Raw genomic sequence first — 26,366 nt, 5'->3', positions numbered from 1 at the left:
TTACTTATTAATTTATGTGTTTATTTTGGGGGAAGGAACAGAGTTTCATCTGTAACTCAGGCTGGTCTTGAATTCATGGTGATCCCTCTGCCTCAGCTTTCTGAGTGTTGGGATTACAGGTGTGTACCACCACACCTGACTATTGAATTACCTTCTTCTTCCTCCTCCTCCTCCCCCTCTTCCTCCTCTTTTTTTTTTAAACAAACCCCATTATGGGGGAAGCAGTGTTTCTGGCCAAATTTATTAAAGATAACAGTTTTCCTTTTAGTGAACTAATCAGATGCTCAGAGCATCTAATAGTTCTAGAATGAGCACTCCCTCCTAGCATAGGAAGCTAGCAACCAGTGAATATGAAAACAGAGATAAATTGAGCAAAACTGCATTAATGATTACAAGAAATAAACCGCTCGTGTCATAAAACATTTCTCTGTGAAAATCCAGACCTATATATACTAGGCTCTTAGATTTCACAGTAATGTTTAGAGCCGGAAGGATCTAGCTAGTCATGGACATTAAAATTAAGCACTCATACACCCATGTTGTAAGAAAGAAATATCAGATTAAGAAGCAGTATTACATTGTGTTAATTGGCATAAAATATCAGGAATGTATTATCATAATTCATGTAAAATATTTTTAAGTTTTAAATTGATTCCCCTCCCCTTGGGACATTCTTTTAAAATTTAATAACCACGTGATTAGAAGAAGCATTTCATTACAGCTTTAACATATTCAGTAACAATTTCCAGAGCAAGGATATATTTCTTTCAAAAGTGGCTGTAAAGTTTTAGGTTCACAGTTGAATTAATACAGTTATACAATATTGAACTCAGTATAAACCCTGTAAGGCATAAAAGTCTTTCACAGGGAACTACCATGAAACTAAAAAAAAATATTTAAATTAAATCTTGAATATACATTTTATTATTTGTGTTCAAGAGAATTTTTTGCATAATTTTTATTCAAGTATATGTTAGGAAGCCTATTGAAGCCTACTCCCCCAAGGCTTTTGTTAAGTGGCTGTCACCAAGGTGACTGGGTGGTACAAAGCACTGGCCTATGCCATGCTGCACACACTGGCCTCCCTATCCCAAGCCCAGAAAGATGGGCCATTGCATGTCTACTGGGCACAGGTACGGGAGCCTCTGAAGGTCAACCAGTCCCATTATCCCAGGAAGACCTTTGGATAGACTGGGTTTTCTTTTATTACTTTATTATTTTTTTTCCTACAAAGAAAGCAACTAGTCCTTAAAAAAACTGTCATAGGACTTAATAATCATTGTCTACTTTGTAAACAATTATATAATCATGTTTTTTAAAAGGCAGACAAGTGAATGCTGTTTTTTTAAAAACATTTTCAAATACTGGCGACACCTAATGGTGAAAAATATATTTCAGTTAACAGCTTGCAAGAAGCCAGGCCCACAAAGGCTGCCTTTTGTGCTGACAATGAAACAAGAAAACTTCCCCCAAACCCACTTAGGTTTCTTTTTTCCAATTTTGTTTATCTCTATGATTAGGAAGTGATTTATGTCAGATCAATGCAGCTGGGAGACTTCTAGCTCTGCCTCAAGGTGTATAAAGTATATTTTTATATTTTGGTAAAAATAATTACAAAAATAAAACAACACTGATACCTGAAAAATATTTACCAACTATTTCTAAAAATTACTCATTTCCTACCCTCTCATACCAGCATGTCCTCACAGAAGGACAATAAATTATATTTTTGTGGATTCAGCTAGCAATCAACAGGACCTGGCATTTCATGATGCTTCAGCACATTTGTGATCTACAGACATCTATCATCTGTGACTACTAATGAATGAATAAGCAGGCGAGTTGACTTAAGCCAAACTACCCCCAAACATAGGACTAAGTGATAGACAAAAGGCACTGGTCAGAATCTTTTCTTTTCTAATCTTTTCTTTGGCCTACTTCAAAGTATTAAGAAAACTGGTTATACTTTTTTTCCTCCTCCCAGAAGGCTTCTGCAGACCACCAGACCTACTGCTGCTGCTCTCATTCGATTACTATGACATTTCCACTGAAGAATCATTACATACACTCCAAGCCCGAACAACCTGAACTCTATGCAGGTGCCATCCTGACCAAACAAATAAGAACCCACCACACTTCCATAGCTGCTGGGAACAAAAACTGAAAATATTCAACTGAGCTAGGAGAGGAGAGAGGTTTAGTCTGTGCTCTGCGTACAAAAAGCCAAATATGATCAGAGACTATTGGAGTTCTGTCAGCTAGGGGACAGATCCTTGCCACCCCCCATGTATGATTCAGTGAGTCAAGAGTACTGCACTGTGCAGACTCAAGGATAGTGGGTGGGTGGAACCCAAGAATGTGTGACAAAACCGGATGCACACCTGCCTCCAGGCCCCTGCCCACTCCCCCAAGCCTCCAGCCCGTGCTAGTTGCTCTTAAGAGTGAGGTGGGGGTAAGAATGGAGAATGCCCAGATACACACCACCAGGACATAAAGGGCTGGTCCTATGAAAGCTGGGATCTGATGAAAACAATTGCTTTCCCTAAGACACTTAAAAACAGTGAGGGAGCTTTCACTTCCAGCAGAACCTAACCAACTTCTAAGGCCCGTCTGCAATGTGTGAGACATGACACAGGGAGGGGGAGAAGGAGGTCTCGAAAACCAAGCTGAGGACTCCCCTCACATTAGCCAAGGGCACAGCAAAGTTCCCAGAAGGGGAACACTTACAGGGTTCCAAGGCAGCTTTCCATTCCCCAAAGAGTACAATTCATTTTCAGGAGTCATAGGAGAGACCCTCAAATTGCTCATGTAGCTCCAGACTCAAGCTGAATGACATCCCATCTCTTATTGTTAGAGGTGACAAGTTTGTGTGCCCTGTCCGGTCCTTGTTCCCAAATAGCTGCAAAGCTGTGTGCCTAGTAACCCGTCCCCAAGAACTCCCTGGGTTCAGGGGAAACGCTGCTTTAAGAGTGGCTCTTCCCCGAGACCTGGGCCTTGCTGGTAAGGTAGGGTAGGTGTCTTTGCAGGGTCTAGACAGAGATCAGGTCACCGTTCTGGGAGCACTCGGCGGGAGAGGCAGGGATGGGGCGCTGCTGTTCCTGGGCGCAGAGCGCGCAGGGACAGAGGACCCAAGGAGAAGGCGCGAGAGGGAACTGCAGAGACAGGGACAGTGGGACAGATGCTGAGAGATGCACACAGGGTGAGGCGGGAGCTCGGTGACACAGCGACTGACCCGGAGGACCCGAGGGCCAAGTAGATGGAGGGCGTCCTACCTCGGCGTCCTTGGCCGCAGTGCTGCCCAGCGGCGCCTCCAGGCTGCAGTTCGCCCTCTTGACAGTGAGGTAGAAGGGGTAATCCTTGGCCACCATGGCGGCCGCCGGCCCTGCCCTTTGGGATGTCACCGCTGACCTCAGGCTACAGCAAAACTCCCGGGTGAAAGAGGACCCCAGCTCCACGGTACGATAGTGGAGACGTGAGACACGCAGCAGCTCCCAGCCCAAGCGCCTAGCTCCTACCAGGGCGGGGCCTAGGCTGGACACGCCCATGGAGGGCGGGGCGGAGGGCGGGGTGGTAGCAGCTCCAGGTGCCCCTGCTGACACCTCCGGGGCTGGGGAGATTCCTCCCAGGCCTCCGGGCTAGGCGCCTGCGGGGACACGGGACCCAACAGCTCCACAGCATTCATGGGGAGGCCAGGCCCGGGGTAGAAGCCGGTGGAGAAAAGAGGCCTGGGGGCCGGGAGGTGGTGTGTGGGGGAGTCCCAGGCTGGACCCTGCACATTTAAAAAAAATGAATGTCACTGTAAAAGCAGTCCAAAAGTAAAGTGCACTCATTTGAAGTGTGCAGTTTGCTGAGTTCTAGGTAACGTAAACACCCCTGTAACCACTTCCACAACCGAGAGGCAAAACATTTCCACCACATGTGAAGTCCCCTGGAACCCTTTCTCTTGCACCCACTCTGGGCGATCTGACTCAGTCTGTTTCAAGTTTCACTTCCAGCAGTGAAGACCCTGGCTGGCCACGCCTTTGGGGATCCTTTCCAAAGGAACAATGATGTTGTAAATGCCCCTGCCCAGGACAGTGAAAAAACAAAACCAGAAAACAATGGTTATGGCCATCAACAGAGTACTAAGTAAACTTTCAGCACTATGGAATACCACTCTACACAGTCAGAAAGGAGATGGGTCTTTGGGTGTGGAACTGAAAGATCTCCATTCTACTGGGCTCATTTTGAAAACAATTGGCAGAGCAGTTAGCAAGGGTGAGACCCTGGGTTCAATTCCCAGCATCTAAAATAAAATACCGAACAAAGCAGTGCAATACCATTTATGTAAAAACATATCTCCAAAAGAATACCACATTTTCTATGGAGACGTACTTATAGGTCAACAGCACTGAAGGGAAAATTTACAGCAAACTTATGCATTCCTTTGTGGCAGAGGAAAAACACCTGAGCTAAAAGGGTTAGAGCTAGTGGACAAAGGGAACTTTAAAGTTTTACAGCTAATATTTGTAAGTCTCTTAAAAAATTAAAAAAAAAAATTTGAGACAGAGTCTCACTATGTAGCCCTAGCTGGCCTGGAACTCACAGAGATCCACCTGCCTCAGACTCTGCCTCTGTCTCTGCTTGGATTAAATGGGTGGGCCACCCACACCCCACTTCTTTTTACATGTCTTACCCTTTTTTCCATGTATCACTTGAGAAAGAAGAAATTATTTTTTAAAACATTAGTTATTACATTTTGTAGGCTACTATGTTGAATCTTTCCACCAGCATATGGTGACATGAGGTGACGGTAGAGAGAGACAATGACTCCTGCTTTTGCTTCTTGGGTGAGAGGGAGGTAGTAGCAACTGAGATATCTAGATACTGTTTTGGCATCTTTGCTTCCAGTGGAGGTCAGAAGCCAGCAGTTCCTATGTTCCCTGGCAGGAAACTGCTTAACACATGGTTCTTTCATCCCCTACCAATTCTACACCCTGGTGTTAAATCAATGCACCTTCCTGCCTGGAGAGTGCAGACAGGCTGACTGACTTTGGATGCAGGAAGAATCGCACAGGTAAAGGAGGCTACTGAAAGAGTGAGTGGGTTCCAACTAAGCCCACTCCCAAATCTGCTGCTTGAAGCAACAGGGAGAGATAGCAAAAGATGGAGAGAGAGAGGGAAGCAATATGACAGCCACTGGTTTTCCCTGCTGAGATTCCAGAACACAACTTAATCTGTTCAGCTACACTGAAGGTGAGCCCTCATGAATACACTCACAGACCCTGCAAGTTTGGCCAGATGCAGTAAAGGAGGGAAGGGAACCCCATCTCTAAGAGTATCCAATCAAATCAGTCCCTGATTAATGCAGTCAAACCAGACTCAGAGGCAGTGACCTGAGGGTGACCCAGGACCACCCTCTTCCACTTTTCCCCTCCCTGCTCTTCTAGTGATCACCCACCATCCCAACTACAAGATGCTGGGCCTTAACAACTCATTTGGGAATGAGCTTCAATTCCCAATAAACTTTCTGGGCCTTGTTCTCCAGTTGGAAAATACACTTAGAACACCTGATGAAGAGTCAGCCCAACAAATTCCCACAGTGCCAGGACCAGGCTGATCTCTTCAGCATTCTCAAGACCCATCAGGCAGTGTGGCACACCAAAAACATAGTGTGATAATGAATGACCCCTTAGAAATGAGGGGGGCCAGAGAGATGGCTCAGTCGTTAAGAGTGTTTGATGCTCTTGTAAAGGACCCAAGTTCAATTCCCAGCACCCACATCAGTCAGCTGAGTAACTCTAACTCCAAGGGACTCAATGCCTTCTTTTTGGGTATCCACACACATGTAGTATACAAGTATGTACACATAATACATACACATAAAAAAGAAATGGGGAAAAGGGATTGAACCTCAAGTTTAATAACTGTACAGCAAGTAAGTCATACTGTGAGATAAGAAGCCCACCATATATATTTTCTCTTAAGACACTTTTTGCCTTCCTTAAGATACTGGAACCAGAGCCAGGCATGATGGTGCATGCCTTTAATTCCAGCATTTGGGAGGCAGAGGCAGGCAGATCTCTGGGAGTTCCAGGCCAGCCTGGTCTACATAGCAAGTTCCAGGCCAGCTGGGGCTACAGAGAGATCCTGTGAAGAAGAAGAAAGAGGAGATGAAGAAGAAGAAGAAGAAGAAGAAGAAGAAGAAGAAGAAGAAGAAGAAGAAGAAGAAGGGGAGGAGGAAGAGGAAGAAGAAGAAGAAGAAGAAGAAGAAGAAGAAGAAGAAAAGATAATCTAGAATCATAAAAATCAATGGATATATATGGAACAATGTCATATACATGCAACAAATTTACATTTTTTTCCCTATACCTCTAGGGTGTGAATAAGGGAGAAAGAAAATTACTAACGGCCTACGGCCTGTAACTATTTAAACAGTGCTACAAAATGGTCTTAGTTTCAAAATGCATGTAAAAGATGGAAATCTAGAGTGCCCTTGTATGGCCCAATTCTTCTAAGTTTCTCATGGACTGAACGTCTCATCACCCTAAATAGGTTTCTCATCTTTGAGGATACATATTTTGGGTACAATAAAGCCCATATACTTAGGCTGATAATTTTGGGTATATACAAGCTATGTATATGATCCTTGGGATACTCAATGAACTTTTAAGAGCAGTTTTTACTCTCGGTAATTCCTACCTTGTTTCCAGGTTTCAGAACCTCTCCCCTGTGCAATGCACTGCCCCACTATTTGCTAATGTGGGATTTGGGAAATCTGTCTGGGACTTTAAGCAAAGGTATACATGACCAGACTGTCAGCCAACAGGCTGCCCTCTCAGAGGGCTTCCAAGCACAACCCCAGGCTAATGTTGAGGGACTCTAAGCCAGCCTGGCAATGCCTCCCAAGAGAACTGCCCCAGGAGTTGGTGTTGGGTGTGTGTGTACCAGTTTAGGAATAACACTAACAGCAACTTGGCTAAAAGCAATGGCACAAAGTACCTTTCAGAGCTGACCTTCTGCAAACCAGTTATAATCCTATAAAATGCTTCCCAGCCAGGCAGTGTTCCTCTGCAGCCAGGAGCCTGGAGACGAGAATAAAGAAGTCTGTTCTGCGTTTTCAGGAAGGATGCCAAGCACAGGGCTACAGTCTTGCCCGTGCTGGGTGGGATCATTTGTGCTGCTAGTAGAGTCAGGGGTGGGGGCTCAGCACCCATGCTCACCACTGGTGATTAGCCCCTTTCAGACTAGCAGGTGACCAGACATGGTGAGGAGCCCATCTGCTGACTACTCAGAACAGACCCAGCATGGGGCTAAAACCTCAGAGGCTGAAGTGGCCTTGACAATCTCAGCCAATGGGACCATACTTTCCCCTATCGGCACTGCCCTGAATGTCAGGGTTAGCTTCCTTTTTTCTTTCCTTTTTTTTAAAAAAATTTTTTTTAAACATTTTATTTATTTTTATTTTATCGTATGTGTGTATTGTCTGCATGTAGGTAAAGTGCACCCGTGTCGTGCAATCCCTCGGAGGGCAGAAGAGGCTGTCGGATCCCCTGGTACTGGAGTTATGGACAGTTGTTAGCTGCCATGTGGGTGCTGGGATTTGAACCTGGGTCTTCTGCAAGAATAGCCAGTGTTCTTAATCGCTGAGCCATCTTTCCAGCCCAGTTCCTTTTTTCTTAAAGGTTTACTCATTCATTGAATCATTTATTCATCAAATATTCACCAATGCTTCCTTGATTACCTACCTCTCCTCCCTCTTTTACTCATTCCTGAGCCTCCAGGCTGAGCACAGGTGTTTACTCAGTAAATATGGTCCTTGCTAAAACATGGCCTTGCAGTCCTAACCTCTGTGGCAAGTTATTCCTTTGCAGGGGAAACACAAGTGTCAGAAGCTGAGCTTCCAAGGCACAGCCTCCTACCATGTAAATGTTTGTGGCTGCCCTGGCACCTGGAGTCATCTCTTCTACCGACAGGGTCGTGCAAGTACATGGTGGGCCCTCACATGTTCCATTACCTCCCCCATCTCTTTTCTTTTGGGCCACAGTTCCAGTTAATGATCACACTCCCTCTTCTCCCTTCCCCTTCAATCTTGATGGGAGGGAAGGGGAGTGAAAAGCCTTAAGTCTGTAGGGAATTCTAAGAAAGCAGGTCTGTGACCCGGTGCTATGCAGGCAGAAACTCACGAGCACTGATGGCATCTAAAATCACACAGTTTTTGGTACTTCCTCCTGCCTGGGGTCTACTGGCTCCAGGCTAGATCAATAAAAATCCAATCCTGGATACTCTAAAGCTGGAAGACTTAATTCTTGTTATGTAAAATATTTTGTGTTCTGAAACAAATCCAAAAAAAAGGTTAGGTGATAAAACTCTTTTCCCTAATTGAAATAATTCTTTGGATTATTCACTGTCGTGCCTCCTGCCCCCAAAGAGCTATATTTTAAAAAATAGTGATAAACTGGGCATGGTGGCACACGCTTTTAGTCCCAGCAGTCGGGAAGTAGGGGCAGGAGGATCTCTGTGAGTTCAAGGCCAGCCTGGTCTACATAGTGAGTTCCAGGCCAGCTGGGGCTACAGCGTGATAAAATTAGATTGCATTAATATATCACACTTAGGTGTCACTTCTTGCCTTCTATTTTGTTAGAGCATTTGTTTACAGCGAGAGGGATTCAACCCCTCCCTCCACACCTTTGGCAATGTCTATATACTGTTTTTGTTTAATATTAAGACAGTTTCAGTGAAGAGCCCAAGCTAGCCTTCAACTCATAACAATCCTGCCTCAGTCTCCCAGGTGCTGGAATTATAGGCATGTGCCATCATGCCCAGCTAAATATGTTATTTATTATTATTATTATAATTATTATTATTATTTTCTTCCTCTCCTTCTGCTCCTCTTCTTGTTCAATAGAGTCTCATTATGTAGACCAGGCTAGACTTGAACTCACAGAGATCCACCTGTGTCTGCCTCCTGAGTGCTGGGATTGAAGGCTTGCGCCACCACACTTGGCTTTAATAAAACTTTTTTTTACATTTTTCTTTATTTATTTGAGGTGCTTGTATAAGTGTGCAGGCAATCGTGCCAAAGTATAACTGGGGGAAGTTGGTTCTCTCCTCCCACCATGTGGGTCTCAGGGATGGAACTTAGGTCATCCATCAGGCTTGGAGGCAAGTTCCTCTGTCAGCTGAGCCATCTATCTGCCTTGCCAGAGTAATTTTTTTATTTTCTCTGGAGAATACCAGAGTGCATCAGTATCTAGAAGGTAGAGACCGGGATGCTGGAACACAATAGTGCAGGGTGGCTTCCTATAATAAATGGATGAATGGGTCCAAAACGCCAATGGTGCCACCACTGAACAGCTCTGAGGGAACATTCTGAAATTATTTATTCTTCTCAGCCTACAGGTAAGGCATACATACTACACGTGTGTGAGACTTGTACACTAGCTATTATGTGGAGAAATTTAGAACTTAAAATGTTAGCCTAATTTGTATGATGGAGGTATTTTCTTTTCCACCTACAACAGATGCAGTAATCAAAGTGTCACATTCTGTCACACCTCAGATGCCAAAGACTGTGACTGTGCTGCTATTTTGCCTTCTCTGAAGAAAGAAGAAAAAAAAATCCTACCAAACAAAGTACATGACATGCTCCCTTATAAGACACAGCACAATTTTGGAGAAGTTAAAATGTGAGGGCAGAGACCAGGGAGGTGGCTGAGTGGTTAAAGTGCTTGCCACACAAGTCTGAAGTCTGGAATTTGAATCCCTAGCACCCACAGAAAAGCCTGAGTGGGTGTGGCAGCTGCCTGTAATCCCAGCATTTAGGAGGCAGAGACGGGATTCCCAGGAGAACTAGCCTGTTAGACTAACTGAAACACTGAGCTCTGGGTTCAAGTGAGTGATCTTGCCTCAGCAAACAGAGTGGAAAGTGATCAAGGAAGACACCTGACATCAAGTTCTGGCTTCTACATACACGTGTGCACACAGACCTACCTGCACATATGCCCACACATGCGGACATGCATACATACATGCATACACAGGCATTAAAAAAGGTGAAGGCAAAAGTGGGTAACAATGAGCATACTGTGTCCATGTCATCACGCCTGCACTGGAAAAGCTGACATGCCGCCTGAGCAGTCAGAGACAAGACTTCCTCAGATTGCCTGAGGCTTCCTAAACCCATATGTGCCCCATTGGGTTCACGCTACTGGAATTGTTAGCAGTGGAGTCCAGCAATGTGTATTTTTGATCAATTCTTTCAAACAGCATTGTTTGAGTCACATTGTGTTATGAATTAGGATGGTGGGCGGCTCCCCTCTGTCCTCCCTTCCCTTCAGCAGTGCTCTGACTACAGATCTTTGATTGGAGGTACCCAAGGATAACGAGCCCAATGTTGTAGCATAAAAATCCAGAATGGACTCGGTGTGGTAGCACATGCCTTTAATCCTAACACTTGGGAGGCAGAGGCAGGCAAATCTCTGTGAGTTCAAGGCCAGCCTGGTCTACATAGTGACTTCCAAGCCTGCCCCACTACAGGGAGACCCTGTCTCAAAAAGACCAAAAAAAAAAAAACCCAAAAAAAAAAAAAAAAAAAAAAAAAAAAAAAAAAAAAAAAAAACCCCAAACAAGCAAACAAAAAACCCCCCAAATTCAGAGGGGGTAGAGGGAGCTACTTATTGGTTCACCCAAACCAACATGCACTGAGGAGCTAGGGTGTGCCAGGCAACATGCTGTATACATATGGTAAATCAGGGATATAATGAAAAATATGTAAGTCCACACTCCAAGTAAGCCACCAGTGAAACCACCCACCAGGAGACATGTTCTGGTGCTGGGGACTTGGTTTACAATCTGGTATCCAGAGCACCAAATAAAAACATGCTTATCTTCATAACCGGGAGGCACGAGTGCATTTAAGTTTTTAAAAAATTAGCTATAGAGAACGAAAGGAGGGCTGCTGGCTTGAGATGCTTACTTGGAAAAAACACCTGGGGCTGGGGTGGGGTTGGGGGTTCTGCAGAAGACCTTAATTATAGAACTAGTCCAACCAGCAAGAACAGGCTCAGGGACTCCTGGCAAGTATGTGTCTTATCTGGTGGGAGCAGGAGCTGGCTGGTGTGCTACCAAGCAGGGCAGCAAGGGGCCCATGAGCTGAAACATTCCAGGTGGAATGGGTGGGCAGGGTGTGAGTTTTACAGAGCTAGAAGGGCTGGGCTAACTGACACCTTTGGTTAAGTGGGAGCTGAGTGAAGGGGCTTCTGGTTTTATTATATTTTATTGTGTTTTGAGACAGGGTCTCATAAAGCCTAAGCTGGCTTCAGATTCACTATGGGTAGATGAGGAGGGCCTTCAGGCTGGGATTACAGGCATGTGCCACTCCTACCTCTGCCAGTTTATGCTGTGCTGGGGATCGAACTCAGGGCTTCATGAATGCTAGATCAGTCCTCTACCAATTGAGCTATATCCCCAGCCTGGGAGCTCCTCCTTTATTTGAATTTTTCCCATCTCACATCCAAACCCAAGCTCAGCAAACATAGCTCTCATGTGTCCACAATCCTGACCAAACCAAAAGTTTTGTTAAGAAAAGTCATGACCATGACTTAATCCTCCAGTGTGTTACTACAGTATCATTTGGTTCTTCAATTGTGGCATAGTAAGTACAACTGGCTGATCATTTTGTCTGGTTAACTCTCATTCAAGGCTGCCTGTGATCCCCAGGCTAGGGTAACCCCCACTTTGTGTCCCCACAGCACTGAGTACCTCTCTTACCCCAATACTTATTTTGTCCATATTGCCAGATTGTCACCTGACGGCAAGCAGGTGCAGGTGTGGTAGTACACAAAGGACAAGGATCTTCTCCCATCGCAAAGTCACAGAGGTCCCAGCTCTTTTTACCATGCTGGCACATATCAGAAATGAAATGAAAATTAAATTAAAATGGGGCTGTCATGGAAGAGGTAAATCCACAGATTTTGCAAAGAGTAACATAGCATAGCTTCTTATTACTATGTTTAATTATGTGTGTGTACCTTTATGGGTATGTACACACAAGTGCAGATGCTCTTGGAGGCCAGAAGCATTGGGTCTCCTTGGAGCTGGAGTTATAGGTGGTTTTAAGCCTCCAGATGTGGGTGCTGGGAACCAAACTCAAGTCTCTGGATGCTTTTAACTGACAACATGCTCTTAACCTCAGAACCATGTCTCTAGTCCCTAGTTCCTTTCTTTAATGATTTTTTTTTTTAAATGGCCAGGCATGGTGACACATACCTTTAATCCCAGCACCCAGAAGGCAAAAGCAGGCAGACCTCTGTGAGTTTGAGGTCAGCGTGGTCTACATAGTGAGTTCCAGCCCAACCAGGGCTATTTAATGAGACCCTGACTCAAAAAATAATTTTATTTCTTCTTTAAGGATTCCATATATGTATACAAGATATATCTTTTTGTAGACCAGGCTGGCCTTGAACTCACAGAGATCAGCCTGCCTCTGCCTCCCAAGTGCCGACAAAATATATTTCAATCATACTTACACACACTCCTCACCCAACTCCTCCTGGATTTCTTCTATCCTCATGTCCCTTTCTAACTTTATGTATTTATACTTTTTATTTATTCTTTGAAATTTCATATACACATACATATATTCCAATTGCATTCCTTCCCTCCCCCCTTCAACCTATACTTGTTACCCTTAGATCCCCCTCCCAACTTCCTGTCTCTTTTTTTAAACCCACTGAGTCCAATAGTGCTGCCCATGTACACATGAGTATGGGGTCATCCACTGCAGCTGACCTACCGGGGACCACACTCCTAAAGAAAATGGCTGGTCTTCAGCTTCTGAGATCGAATGATCTTGCCTCAGCCTCCTGAGAAGCTGAGATTATAGATGCATCACTACGCCTGGCCCTGGACTCAACTTTTTATCCTATGAGGCCAAATGGAGGAAAAGAACACTTCTCAGCTAGCTGTGTGTGATGGTTAATCTTCACTTGTCAACATGACTAGACTTAGAATCATCTAGAAGACTGGTGAGGGAAACCTCTGCGTGTTTCCAGAGAGGACTAACTGAGGGGTAAGACCCACCCTTGAATGTGGATGGCACCGTCCCACAAATGGGGGGCCTGTATGGAATATAAGAAGGAAGAGGAGAAGGTCAGACTCATAGCATTCCCCTTTCTCTGTTTCCTGGCCAGCCATGGTATGAACTGTACTGTTCCGCTATACCTTCCCCAGCATGATGGACTGAACACTCTGCAAGTGTGATCCAAAGCAAATCCTTCCTCCTTTGGTTACATCAAGACGAAAGTACCGAATGCTCTGGTCCATCAAAGAAGGGTCTTAGATTCTTACAAGAGGTGCCTTGAGAGCTTCTGGCTCAGAGATGGTAGACAGTGAGCCAAACTCATGTGTCAGTAAGTGGGAGGAAGGGAGGAAAGGAGGTAAGAGAGAATTGGAATTGTAAACCCAATGTCATGTGGGTTCCTTTCTGAACTTTAATAACCCCAAGCTGCCTGAAGGCTCAGAAAACTCAAATGCAATGGTAGGTACAAGGATTGCTTTGGTGCCAGAAAAATGCAGTAAGACATAACTTTTACAAGGCAGGCAATGAACAAATGCCCTGCAGCAACCAAACAGGCTTTTAACATCCCCAAAGTTGGCAGTCAGATGCCCAAGCGCTGGCTTGGTGCCTTTGCTATGCATAACGGATAGGACCACGTACCTGAGGATGAAATCATCTTCCAGGGGAAAGGCTAGCAGGGCAGCCTGGGCTTTTATGACTCAGGGGAGGAAGGCAATTCAATCTGTATTTTCACTGCCACAGCGTACCCCCATTTTAATGGACACTAGAGGTTTTCCACATGTTAGGCACATTTTCTAGAGCATTTTAAAAGGGTTCACAGTCCTCAGACCACCTTGGTTACCAAAAGAACTATCTTTCTTTCCTGGCTGGGGAGGGATCTAATTCTGTCCTGTGATGTTAGCAAAAAAGATCAGAAACTATAGCTCCTTGCTCCGATTCTGCTGTTATGAAATGCAGTTTGGGGTGTCTTGTTACACTTTACCCCCAGAAAAGTTCAAGGAAGTGCCTGTCATCAAAATTCAAAAATAAATACCAAAATGGTGCTGGCAGAGCTAAAAAAAATGAAAGGGATCAGCAATTCTGCATCAGTTTCCTGTTCATAAAACTTTATAAAAACAATCCACCCACTTAGAAAAAAAGCCCAAAACAATAGTTCATATTCTTTCCTAAATGCTTGCCTCATGCCACTCTGAAATGAGGTGCCATCATGTTTCCTGAATCATGAGCTCCAAATACCACATCCCTTTCCTCCCTCCCTCACCCCCACCCACCTGGAGCCATTCCTGAACCTAGCCTCATCCTTCGTGAGGGGCTCAGCACAGAGGACCAACTTTTTCTTTCTACCTGGCCAGGGGAGGCCAAAGATCCACACTATTGGGAAGAAGGACTAATTCATTCTCACCTCCTAAAGGAACTTTCAATAGGGAAGGTGAGCTTACAACTCACCAAGTCAAAACATTCAGACTGTTCCGGCAGTCTAAAAAATAATTACAAACACATTTTCTTGGTGATGTTAACTTTTGCCTCTCTGTCTCTGTCTCTGTCTCTGTCTCTGACTGCTTGTGGTGCTGGGGAATCAAACCCAGGGTCTGACACATGCTAGGCAAGTGCTCTAACAATGACGCACACCCCAAGCCTATAGCAAAACTTTCTTTGTGAAATATTCAACACACTTTCATTCAGTTCCTCATAGAACAGGATAAGAACACAAGCCCACAGATGGGAAACCTGGACTCACATGCTAAGTTTTACACTTACCAGCTACCTGACATGGGACAATGTAATCTATGACATCAAAGTTCAATTTAATCATCTGTAAAATTGAGATATGTGAGTTTCCAGATTTTATATTTTGTTTATTTTGTGTGTGTGTGTGTATATATGTATATGTGTACAGGCACACATGTGCCACGAGTATGTGTAGAGGTCAGAAGACAACAAGTGGGAGTCAGTTCTCTCCTACCATATGGGTCCTGGGAATTGAACTCAGGTCATTGGGCTTGGTGGCAAGCATCTCTACCTGCTGAGTCATCTTGCTGGCCCAGTTTCAAGGTGTTAACAGACTAAAAACATGAATAATTTAATGAGATTATATATATATATATATATATCAGTATTCTAGCCATACACCAAGTAATAATACACCAAGTAATGAGAAATAAATCATTCTACTCCTTTCTCAATGAATTAGATGGGGAACCCCTTTTGAAGAGGTTAATTCTTTAATTTAACCCTGTGATTCCAAATACTGATTTGAATGTTGGACACACCAAAAGACCAGCACAGTAAATGTGACATGGCCAGACTAGAAAACATGGGGGCTAAGGAAGTTGACCTTCACTGTCAACCTGACAAAATTAAGAATCACCTGGGACATGGATGGCCCTGTTTCCAGAGCAGATGAACTGAGGAGGGAAATCTCGGGTTGAATGCGGGAAGCAGCATCCCACAGGCTACGGGCCAGATAGAATCAAAGGAGACAAAAGCCAGGAGTGCAGGCATCCTGTTTCCTCTTGATATGAGCTACTTCTTACCATGATGTAAATGGCTCTGTACCACCACACCTTCCCCACCATAATGGGATGAACCCTCTGAAACCAGGAGCTGAAATAGTCCTTCCTACCTTAAGTTGCCCTCTAAGTATTTTAACTATAGCAAAGAAAAACTAATATATACAGGGTTCAAGCCTGGCTCTACTATTGCTGGGTGATGTTGGGTAAGTCACATGACCTCTCTCACTTATAGTTTCTTCAATTCTATGACAGTGATTGAGAGATAAATGCTTATACTTGTGTGATTATATAAAACAGCCAAGACTGAAGTGTGTATGGAGTATGGTCTTGACTTTATGCCATTTTACTTCAGAAACAACAATGACATTGTCTCCCAGTGATGAAAGCACCCTTATCTAGAAGTAGCAGGTTTGGTATAGGCAGTCTTCAGCTTGTGTTAATTCAGTGTAGATATTTTATAAGAGCTCATCCAAACTGCAGCTCAGGGCTGGATAGATGGCTCAGCGGTGAAGAGCACTTGCTGCTCTTTCAGAGGACCCAGGTTCAGTTCCTAGTGCCCACATCAGGCAGCTTACAACAGCCTGTAACTCCAATTCCAGGGCTCTGATGCCTTCTTCTGTCCTCTATGAGTACCTGCACACACAAGGTGCATATTCAACCACTCAGGCACAGACACACATACATATAAAATAATATAAATAATTTTTTGATACAGGGTCTCCTTGTAGCCCCAGCATACACAGTTAGAATCCTTTCATACCAAATGGCTACATAGAGAGGTTGAAACAGAGTGAAGATCCATTAGGAGAAAAATGGAAAACATTGATAGAAAATGGAGACAGACCAAAAGTGGGATAGAGCTGGCCTAAAATACATCACTGCCACTTAAAAATAAGCACTTGACTGCATAGTGCCCATGTTATCTGTGCAACAGCATTTGGCTCCTTCCCTGTCTTCTTCCTACAGGCCTGCCTCAGCTATGACAGCTCCCTGTCCTCCAGCAGCCCTACACTTCCTGCCTCATGAATTTTCCCCAGTCATAACTTCCTTTCTGCCCTTAAGGGCTTGGAGGACCCTGGCTAGTTCTATTCTGGATGGAACACAAAGTGCCAGGCTGTGAGGCAGAACCAGGCTGTGAGGCAGCACCAGGCTTCTGTGCATTCCACAGCTACACTCCGACATACAATATTGACACTGATGTCCCATGCTTATCAAATCAGACCCACAAGCAAAGATACACTGCAGCAACTGTGTGTATACATACTTGTGTGAGTACACATATGTGTGCATGTGTGTATACACGTGTGCACATGCAGTGGAGGCTAGAGGATAACCTTAGGTGTTGTTTCTCCTCAGGTACTGTTCTACCTTGTTTTTGAGACAGGGTCTCAGTGGCCTGGGGCTCACCTATTAGGTTAGGTTGGCTGGCGAGTGAGCCCTAGGGACCGTCCTGTCTCTGCCTCCTCAGCCCTGGGATTGTAAGCGCTCAGTACCATAGCTAGTTTTTACATGGACTCTAGGGATTGAACTCAGGTCCTCATGCTTGTGTGGCAAAACACTTTACAAACTGAACTATCTCCCATGTTGTAGCACACCTCTAAATAACACCTTATAAACAACAGGTGGAACTAGAATTGCTTAACTTGAACTTCATTATTCTTTAACATTTGTTTCCCCCAGCAGACTGTAGCTCTTCAAGGGCAAGCATCATGACTCTCTTGCTCAAGGCTACATCCTCAGTTGGTGGGGGTTGGGGGTGCTACAAGTGCCAAGAACACAAAGGACCATGCTGGCAGTAGAGCCAAGAGTCTGTCTGGTCTTTGACTCACATAACCCTCACAACAACTCCATGAGTATTTTGATTAGTGGAAGAAACAGGCACAGAAAGCTCAAATAACCTGACAAAATGCATATAACTGGTGAGTGGCAGAGCTGGGGTTCAAATTCAAGTACTTCATTTCCAGAACCTGAAGTTCCCACTATGAAAGGGAACATTAATAGTCACAGGGCAACTTGATGGTACAGCTGGTGATGCTAAGGTTAAAGATCCAAGCTTGTCTGGCATGACTGAAAGAGTATTGGACAAAATCCAGGAGCCCAAGGTACCCTAGCCTCAAATTCCCACCCGACTTTGGTTGGTCCTGGATCTCTGCTCACTGGCTTTCTTGGCTGGTTAGTCTCAGGGTTGGATGAACATTCCAGTTCCCATCAGGTGTCTGCACAAAGGCTAGAGTCACCCTGCCCCTAGTCTCACACAAGGCACACAAGTGTACTCTTCCACCACCCATCGCCAAAATACCTGCAACCATCAAGCAAGTTACTCAATCTCTCAAAGCCACGGTTTCCTCATCTGCAATTAGGATATTATAGCCTGGACTTCAAAGGATGGAGGTGAAGATTATAGAGAGACTGGGTTGAGGGGCTGATACACAGGGCTAATTCCATAAGCAGCAGTGGGTTTATTAGGGTCATGCAGAGCTGAGAGGGAAGTCCAGAGGAGGAAAGGACATCTTCAAAGCTGGGAACCAAAGAATTAGACACTGAAACTCCAACACTCAAATACTGCTAAGAGTAGGTTATGTGTCTACCACGTCCCCCAGGCGACAATTTCATGAACTCTTGTTCATAAAATGGAGTAACACGGATAGGTTTGAGTTAACTGTGGATGGAACAAAAGTCACCACTGTGATCTACAGAGTTCAATGTCTTGTAGGAAATAATGGCAGGTGCAATTTGTTCTATACCATACTTAGGAGACAAGCACATGACACTATTCCCTTTGAATCCTCAGAACCTGCTGAAGAGGGCACTGCCCTGTTCCTTGAGACTGGGTTAGAGCTCAGGCTAGTCTCAATCTTGCAATCCTCCTGCCTTAGTCTTCAGAGCCAGGGATTACAGGTATGTACAACCACACCTGGCACTTGCTCTATTTTACAGACAAGGGCACAGAGGGTGAGAGCAGTTTATGCCACTTGCTCAAAGTCACAGAGCTACTAAATAGCCATGTCAGAACTCTGGAATTCTGATAGTCTTAACCATGCAGCCCCCAATAGCTGTGCCATAGCTTTTTAGAAGGCCATAGGCATGGGCTTGAGCACCTTAGGTTTCAGTCTCTCTTTACCCACAGCCTCTACATGCTATGAACAAACCATTTAACCCTCCTGGGCCCTGTTTTGATCAAACAGAATATCTATTAGATTAGGACCTAGGACTTGTAGTCTTATCTACAATTCTGTAAAGATTCTGATAGAAAAGAGAAGTTGGTTCTAAAATATTGGTTCACAAATCTTGAGAATACTTCTTGGCTCTCAGTCCATTCCATGGTTTTTCTTTTCTTTCCTTCTTTTTTTTTTTGTTTTTTGTTTTTTGTTTTTGGTGGTTGTTTTTGAGACAGGGTTCCTGGTGGGCCTGGACATCACTATGTAGACCAGACTGGCCTCAAATTCACAAAGATCCACCTGCCTCTGCCTTCCAAGTGCTGGAATTAAAGTTGTAAGCCACCATACCCCACTGGGTCCTTCTATCTTAAAAAATTCTAAAATTCAATTGAATTTTGCATGACAGGAAGAGGAGAAAGACAGGGAGAGCTGGTTAAGTCAGGAAGATGTGAGGACTCCTAGTGAAACTGTGTGCAAAGGAGCCAGGATGGACACATGTACCTTTGAGGTGATTTGTGATGTTTTAGGGTAGGGGAGTTGGAGGAGATAATGGGGAGGGAAGAACACTCCTTCCTTAAGAAATGATAGGCATTGCACACAGCAAGCACTCAATAGATGCCTAGAGAACTGAAGTCAAAGGAAAAAGGATCTGGATCAAACTGACACAAGCTGGGCCAGCTCTATAGCTGTATGGATGGATATGTCAAGAATGCTAGCAATTTCTTTTGTATTCAGCTACCCACTTCTCTATAAACCATTTTCTGCGTCAAGATCTGTTCTCTGTCTGGCAAACAGCACCCCTCTTCCAGCGGGATAGCCATAGGTAAACCTCTCTCTCCACTATGTCCCACACTCTTGGCGTCTGAACAAAGGTGAGCCGTCTGGAAGCTAAGGAATTCTTGTTTTCCTCTGTATCTTTGCCCAGGGTGGTGGCAAATATTGTTTCATGAGTTTCCAGCTTAGTTCTTAGAGCTCAGAGGATAAAGTGTTTCCACAAGAAAGAAAAAGGAGAGGAGTAAGAAAAAGAAAATACACGTACACATGTGGTGTATCTTTGGACTCTTCGTAAGCTTTGCACACTGCAAGTACTCAATATCTGCTGGGGAAATTTAATTCAAAGGAAAATATGGGGAGAGATAGAGAATAAGAGACAGAGGGAGACAGAATTTCCTGCCCACTATTCAAATAGAGAAGTCTTTTCTTCCTAGGAAGAGCCACAGTACTTCACCCTCAGACTTGTCAGCCGAAGACTCCTAGAAACACAGAGGTACCAATAACTGTGAAGCAGGACCTAACACTAATCCAGGACTTCTAACCCCCAGCTGATGGTTTATCATCAAATCAGGCTGCTGGATGAGCCATGTGGCCCAGGCCACAAAAGGACTGCCACAGCATAGATGTTTAATAAATAGTTGTTGAATGAAAGAACAGAAAGAGGTCTCAGAAGATATGTCCAAGGGGCTGTCAACATAAGTGCACTTACTGGTTGACATTTTAAATGTTCTTGGGTTAGGAATGCAGCTTAGTGGTAAAGCTTGTGTTTAGCATGTGTGAGGTTACTAGTGCTGGGTAGGGCAGGGGTGGGGGTGGATTTTCTTTTTCATGTACCTTTGAATTCAGACCCAGAAAGCTCCTCTTTCAGGTCTGTCCATGTTTTCAAACAGTATCCATTATTGCATCCCAGATCAAGTCTTTCTTCAAAGAAGCTTTAGCAAAACAACTCAGTTCAAGGACATGATTCCTTTGAGTGCTAAGGAAGCTTATTGCTACCATTTACTGATTATATTCCACCAGGTGTTTTCAGGGTACTGGACTAAGAAAGGGATTTCTACATTAACAACTGGCTATATTGCTGGACTCATTTTAGGCCAATATTATTCCTTATTCCTATATTTAACCATCAGTGAGTCTTTGTGCTATTTCATTGCTGGGGGAGGTCAGTCACATTAGAGTCAGGTCAACTGTCTAAGACTCCTTGGGGACAGAATAGGAGGATGTGTTGCCCCTCAAAACACTTCATGCTAAAATAAAGGAAGTCACTTAGCAAGCCTCTAGTGTTACTCACCAGATTATAGAAAATGGGTCAGAGAAAAATGTTAATCATACCGTGAGAAAACCATCCCCAAATCCAACACAGAGAATGTTCTCTCAGGCAGTACACTGGCTTTTCCAGAAAATCAATGTGTGTGTGTGTGTGTGTGTGTGTGTGTGTGTGTGTGTGTGTTGTGGGGGGAAGTATGGAGGGAGATGAGGAAGTTTTTCAGAATGACAAAAAGAAATGGCTGGGCCATGTTGAGATTCAGATAGGTCAAATAAGTCAACTGCACTAGAACTTCTTGGGGGCAAGTTAATAAGAATTCCTTTGTAACACCTAATATGAAGTCCCAAGTCCAATGTGGGAACTGAGTATTAGGTCTTATGAAGGACTTTCTCTTGGTCTGTTTAGGTGTGATAAGACAAGGTGGTTTATCTAAAGACACAAAAGGTTTCTATGAGGTTGAGATGTATACCACTGACCCAATGAAGGGAGTGGTATGCCATGGGGTTTGCTCAGAAACTCCTCTAAGCAAGGTGTGGTGAGTCTGGGAAGAGGCCAGTGATTACGGCAGCCAGACGATGGGTGAGTGGGGTCTAATTATACTATTCTCTCTACTCTTCTAATGTGGGCAGATCACAACATTCATAGTTAATACACTAAATTATCCAACTTAGAAAATTATAAGTTCTGGTCAGTCCTGGTGGTGGTATAGTGAATGAAGACGGCACACTTATAATCAGGAAGGTTAGACAGTAAAAGCTACCATGATATCAAGAAATGTCAGTATATACAAATATCCTGGCCAGTATTCATTTATATGTGAATTTACCAAAGAACTGCTCCGAAAGAAGAAAAGATTATCAGGATACCACGATCTACACAGTGATGAATTCAAAATAATAACAGACTAGCTAACAGACTAGCTACTAAGTACAGGGCATACGCTATACTCCAAGAACTATATTAAATGTTTTCCACACATTATTCTCCTTTAAATAACCCTTTGAGCAAAGTATTATCATTCCCATGGCAGGGATGAACAAGCAAGTCTCCAAGATTACACAGCCAGGAAGGGCAGAACAGGAAATCCAGGTCAGGTGGCTTTGGGGCCCATACTTTTTAGTCCTGCACCGGTGGCCCTGAAATCCCAGTGGCAGGTGACAGGGGATACTTAATTAAATTATAGGACTTGCACTGGATGAGCACTGTGTATGCAGTAACATGTGTACTTATGAAGCCAAGCAACATGGGAAAATACTAAGTTAATATAACAAGAAATAAGCATGGTTGTGAGGACATAGGAAATAGATGAGGTGAGAAGACTTTGCTGGGGAAATTCACAGGGTGAAAGTCATGGTGGTATGAGGAGGGAGATTATAGCTGTGTGAGTATATTGCTTTTAGAATTAGAAATGAAGGACCAGGGTTCAGGTCAACACCCACAGAGAGGCTCATGACTGTAATTCCAGTTCCAGGGGATCTAATGCCTTTTCTGGCCTCCACAGGCATTGAGTGTGCTGGCTCACGTCTATAATCCCAGCATTAGGGAGAACTGAAGCAGGAGGATCAGTTCACAAACAAAAAGCCCAATAACAAAACAAAAAGGAGGGAAACTGAGTCAAAGCTCATACAGTGGTTAGAAGAACCAAGGCATTTTGGTGGTGGCATCTTCATGAACATTGTACCACCCATTTCTCCAATTTCTCCCCTTCTTCCTCTGCCTCACTCTCATCCTCCTCTGTCTTTGGAATCTGCCAAAACCAACTGAAGAAATATTGATCCTCTCCTCTCCCAAATACCTTTCCAATGACTAAGCTAGGAATTCACCTGCTTTGATCAGGAACCAGAATTATCCTGTAGTAAAACATTACAGTGTGTGATAGCATCTCATACCACAAGAGGGAAAAATAAAAAAAAATAAAAAAAAAAGGACAACAGCTTTGAGAATCTATAAAGGATTGTTTTGTGATCGAGATTCTGAGTGAAGCCCCTCTGCCACTGGCACAATGGGATCAATTCTGCACATCATCATGGTCTAGCCCATCACATCTGTATCCCCCAGTTACTAATCACCTCCAAATTCCACTCTACAGTCTGGCTTCCTACTCCCCCAGGCAGAAGCCTCCCCTGCACCTTCCCTGGAAAGACACAACTTTGGAATCTGTGAAATGCTCTGCAGATGGGAGATCCCGATTTAAGAGCTGATATGTGCCCTTGTGTTTTCTTCTTGCCATAAATGAATTCCAGGGCTACTCCTGGGTGGGGGAGGGGAGAGGAGGAAGAGGAGGAGGAAGAGCAGCAGGAGAAAGAGGAGAAAGGGGAGGAGAAGGCTTCGATGACAAACAAGAAGAAAAACTAGCTAGACCTAGACTATTTTAATTGCCAGAACCAAGGCTAACATAAGTAATCACTTTTTCTTCCTTCCTAGATAGGGTCTCACAATGTAGCCCAGCTGGTCTAGAATTCACTTATGTAGATCAGGTTGGCCTCAAACTCAGAGATCCACCTGCCTCTGCCTCCTGAGTGTGGAAATCAAAGGTGTGCACCCCCACACCCAGCTAATAATCAATGTTTCATCACAGTGGTTCTATAATTGCTCTTCAGGTCAATATCACTTGTAGAAGCCATTAACCTGCAGTCAAACCATGTGACTATTTGTGATTATTTTGTTTGTTTTGGAGGCACAGTCTCTCTGTAGTCCCATCTGGCCTGGAACTCACTACATAGGCCAGGCTGGCCTCGATCTCACAGAGATGTGTCTGCCTCAGCTCCAAGTGCTGGGATTAAAGGTGTGTGCCACCACACCCAACTTATGATTCTTTTTAAAGACAGTCTCATTTATAGCCTAGGCTGATCTCAAATCATCTACATAGAGGAGGATCCATGGCCCAGCTGAACCAGAGTTGAAGGCTGAGCTCAGGTCTTCCCGCATGCTAAGCAAACAGCCAACTGAGCTATATCCCCACCCTTCATTTGTATCTTATGTGGGATTCTTCAGTACTTGCTACCCATACAACAGCTCAGCTATGAGTAGGAGAGGCGAGAATATTTTTAAGAAAGCCTTCAAGAGAGTTTCATTTTAAAAAGTTGAACACAAACAAAGGATTGTGGGAAAAGAATGGAAACGGAAAAACCCAGAAAGCTGGCTAGCAGATAAGACAGAGTGCTGGAGCCCCAAACCCTCAGACCGCTCCAGGAGTGTTCTGTCAGAGAGCACGCAAGGATATTGTTCCTAACAGTTTATGGACACTAGTGGGGAAAAATAACACAAAAAACAGTTTGCCAACAGTTTAAACTGACAGAATTCCAGGAATTAGGAAGAGAGGGAATTGCAAGATTCTCTGAAAACTGCTACAAAGAAAAGATGTTGGGTAGGTGAGGACAGGTTCCAATGGGCTCGGGGAGGGTTCGCGCTGGCCAGCATTGGCCAACCCTGGCCTCTGCAGCCTGTGTAGCTCAAAATGAACTACATGCCCAGCACCACCAGTCTCATCAAGGGCATCGACAAAAAGCACTTGGTCCTGCTTTGAGATGGAGGGACACTTAAAGGCTTTTTAAGAAGCATTGATCAGTTTGCTAACTTACTGCTGCATCAGACTGTGGAGCGTATTCATGTGGGCAAAAAATAGGGTGATATTCCTTGAGGGATCTTTGTGGTTAGAAGAGAAAATGTGGTCCTACTAGGAGAAAGACTTGGAAAAGGAAAGTGACACTCCCCTCCTGCAAGATCTATTGAAGAAATCCTAAAAGAACAAAGGGTAGAATGGCAGACCAAACTGGACGCAGAGAAGCTGAAAGTTCAGGCCCTTAAAGACCAGGCCTCTCCATTCCTCAAACAGATACTCTAGATGAGTATTAAGTCAGTATTAAGTCTTTGTTCAGAGGCTGTTGCTCTTGGAGAACAAGGGCTGTCACTGAGTGAAAGTGATATCCTGGTCACCTCACAGGTGACCAGAGACTGTCAAATTGAAATGAGGTCTTTATTTTTAATTCTTTCATATGTGCTAACATGAAGAAATCATGGGATTTTGTTTTGTTTTTTAACAAAATCATTGCATATCTTGTTTTCCTTTTATTTTTGTTTTTGAGACAGTATACAGCCCCAGCTGACCTAGGACTTACTCTGCAGACCAGGCTGGCCTCTAAGATGTGCTATCTTTCAGCCCCTTCCTTGAAAGTGCTGGGATCACGTGTGTGCCACCACACCCAGCTTCACTGTATAAAGAAATGGTGGTATGAACTCCTCCCACACACAGCAGTGTGGAGCAGGAATCAAGACTTTACATTGCTTATCTTGTCCCAAATTAGAATTTACAGAGGACATTTCTCCATTGACTTGTAAATAAAGAATAAAAAAAAAAGAAAGATAAAAGAAAGAAAAGATGTTTAACCATTAAGTACCAGTGACAAAAATGGAGATTCTCCTGCTGGCACTGGTGTTTTAGAGGGGGAGGGGCATTATTATTTCTTGTATGGACTGGAAATAATAGTGACACTAAGAGAGCAGTGACTGGCTGCATGACTAGCAGTCAGCATGTTGGGACCATTTTCTAGGGACAGCACTGGGCTAAGTACTTTTTTCTTTAAATTTTCTCATTCTATATTTTCATATTTTTCCTCCATTTTTTTTTACATTTATTTGTTTGGGGTGTGTGTGTGTGTGTGTGTGTGTATGTGTGTGTAGGTCAGAGGACAACTTGTGGAAATGGGTTTTCTCTTTCTACCATGTATGCCCCAGAAATCAAACTGAGGTTCTATAGCTTGGTGGCAAGCACCTCTAGCCATTGAGCCATCTTGCCAGACAAGCTGAGCACACTTGAAAGTGTCATTTCCTTCAATCCCTTGATGACCTCAGGAGCTCAGTTCTACTAATGGCTTGTCCCGCGCTATCATCTCGCCAGCAAGAACGACGCGGCACACTCAGGATCCTTCTGCAGAAAAGCTTTAATGCATCTTGAGAGGGAGAGCATAAGCTTACAGGGCGAAGACCCCGAATGTCGGAAACCCAGCCCTTATATAGGTTAGTAAGCCCGTCTTGGACGTGGCAACTCTTGATTGGTCGCAAACTCATCAGCCCATATCACGCCACGAGGTAGGCAGAGACTAGAAGGTGGAAAATTACTTCGGGCATGCGTACTGACTTATTTACTGCTCAGCATGAACTGGATGTGAGCGCCATCTTGTAATGGCGTCTGCAGGGACGGCAGGCGGCTCCCCACAATGGCTCCCTTTACAGATAAGGAAACCGAGGTTTATTCAATCAACTGCTATGAGGTCACCATGGCAGAGATCTGCTTAAAAGTCTGGCCTCTGAATCCTTGGTACACAGGTACATGACACCTGGTCTCACACCGATTCTATCCTTGAAGATTGTGGACAAGGGTCAAGTTCAGAGATGATGGCCAATCCCCTTGCCTCTCTACTTACAGAGAAAATGAACATAAAGTCTCACTACCTAGTCCACTGTACTACCTGTGAATATTTCCTAGAAAAGGAGAGAGGAAAGGCCTAGAAAAATCTGAGGTTTTCTTTATTTATGGTCATTAAGAGCTAATATTCCTCAGGGTTCTTGAGTAAAACACTCAGTACCACCATTGT

The 26,366-nt window shown here is 44.1% G+C and overlaps 1 protein-coding gene and 1 pseudogene across 4 annotated transcripts in view; one reads left to right on the top strand and one right to left on the bottom strand.

Moving 5' to 3' along the window:
• Positions 1-26,366, bottom strand: part of Arhgef3 (Rho guanine nucleotide exchange factor 3) — a 321,412-nt gene that overhangs the window by 70,259 nt on the left and 224,787 nt on the right. The window contains exon 1 of one of the 4 annotated variants that reach the window (XM_008849290.3): positions 3,273-3,500. The exons of the other annotated variants lie outside the window; for them this stretch is intronic. Within the exon in view, the coding sequence (XP_008847512.1) occupies positions 3,273-3,368 (96 nt within the window). The 5' untranslated portion in view covers positions 3,369-3,500. Of the gene's footprint in view, positions 1-3,272; positions 3,501-26,366 lie in introns of those variants that run through there. 4 annotated transcript variants of the gene reach the window in all.
• Positions 24,230-24,627, top strand: LOC103747012 (annotated as a pseudogene).

This window comes from Nannospalax galili, unplaced genomic scaffold, assembly GCF_000622305.1.
Source record: "Nannospalax galili isolate Female #2095 unplaced genomic scaffold, S.galili_v1.0 scaffold505, whole genome shotgun sequence".
NCBI lineage: Eukaryota > Metazoa > Chordata > Mammalia > Rodentia > Spalacidae > Nannospalax > Nannospalax galili.
This window is presented reverse-complemented; position numbering and strand designations above follow the sequence as displayed.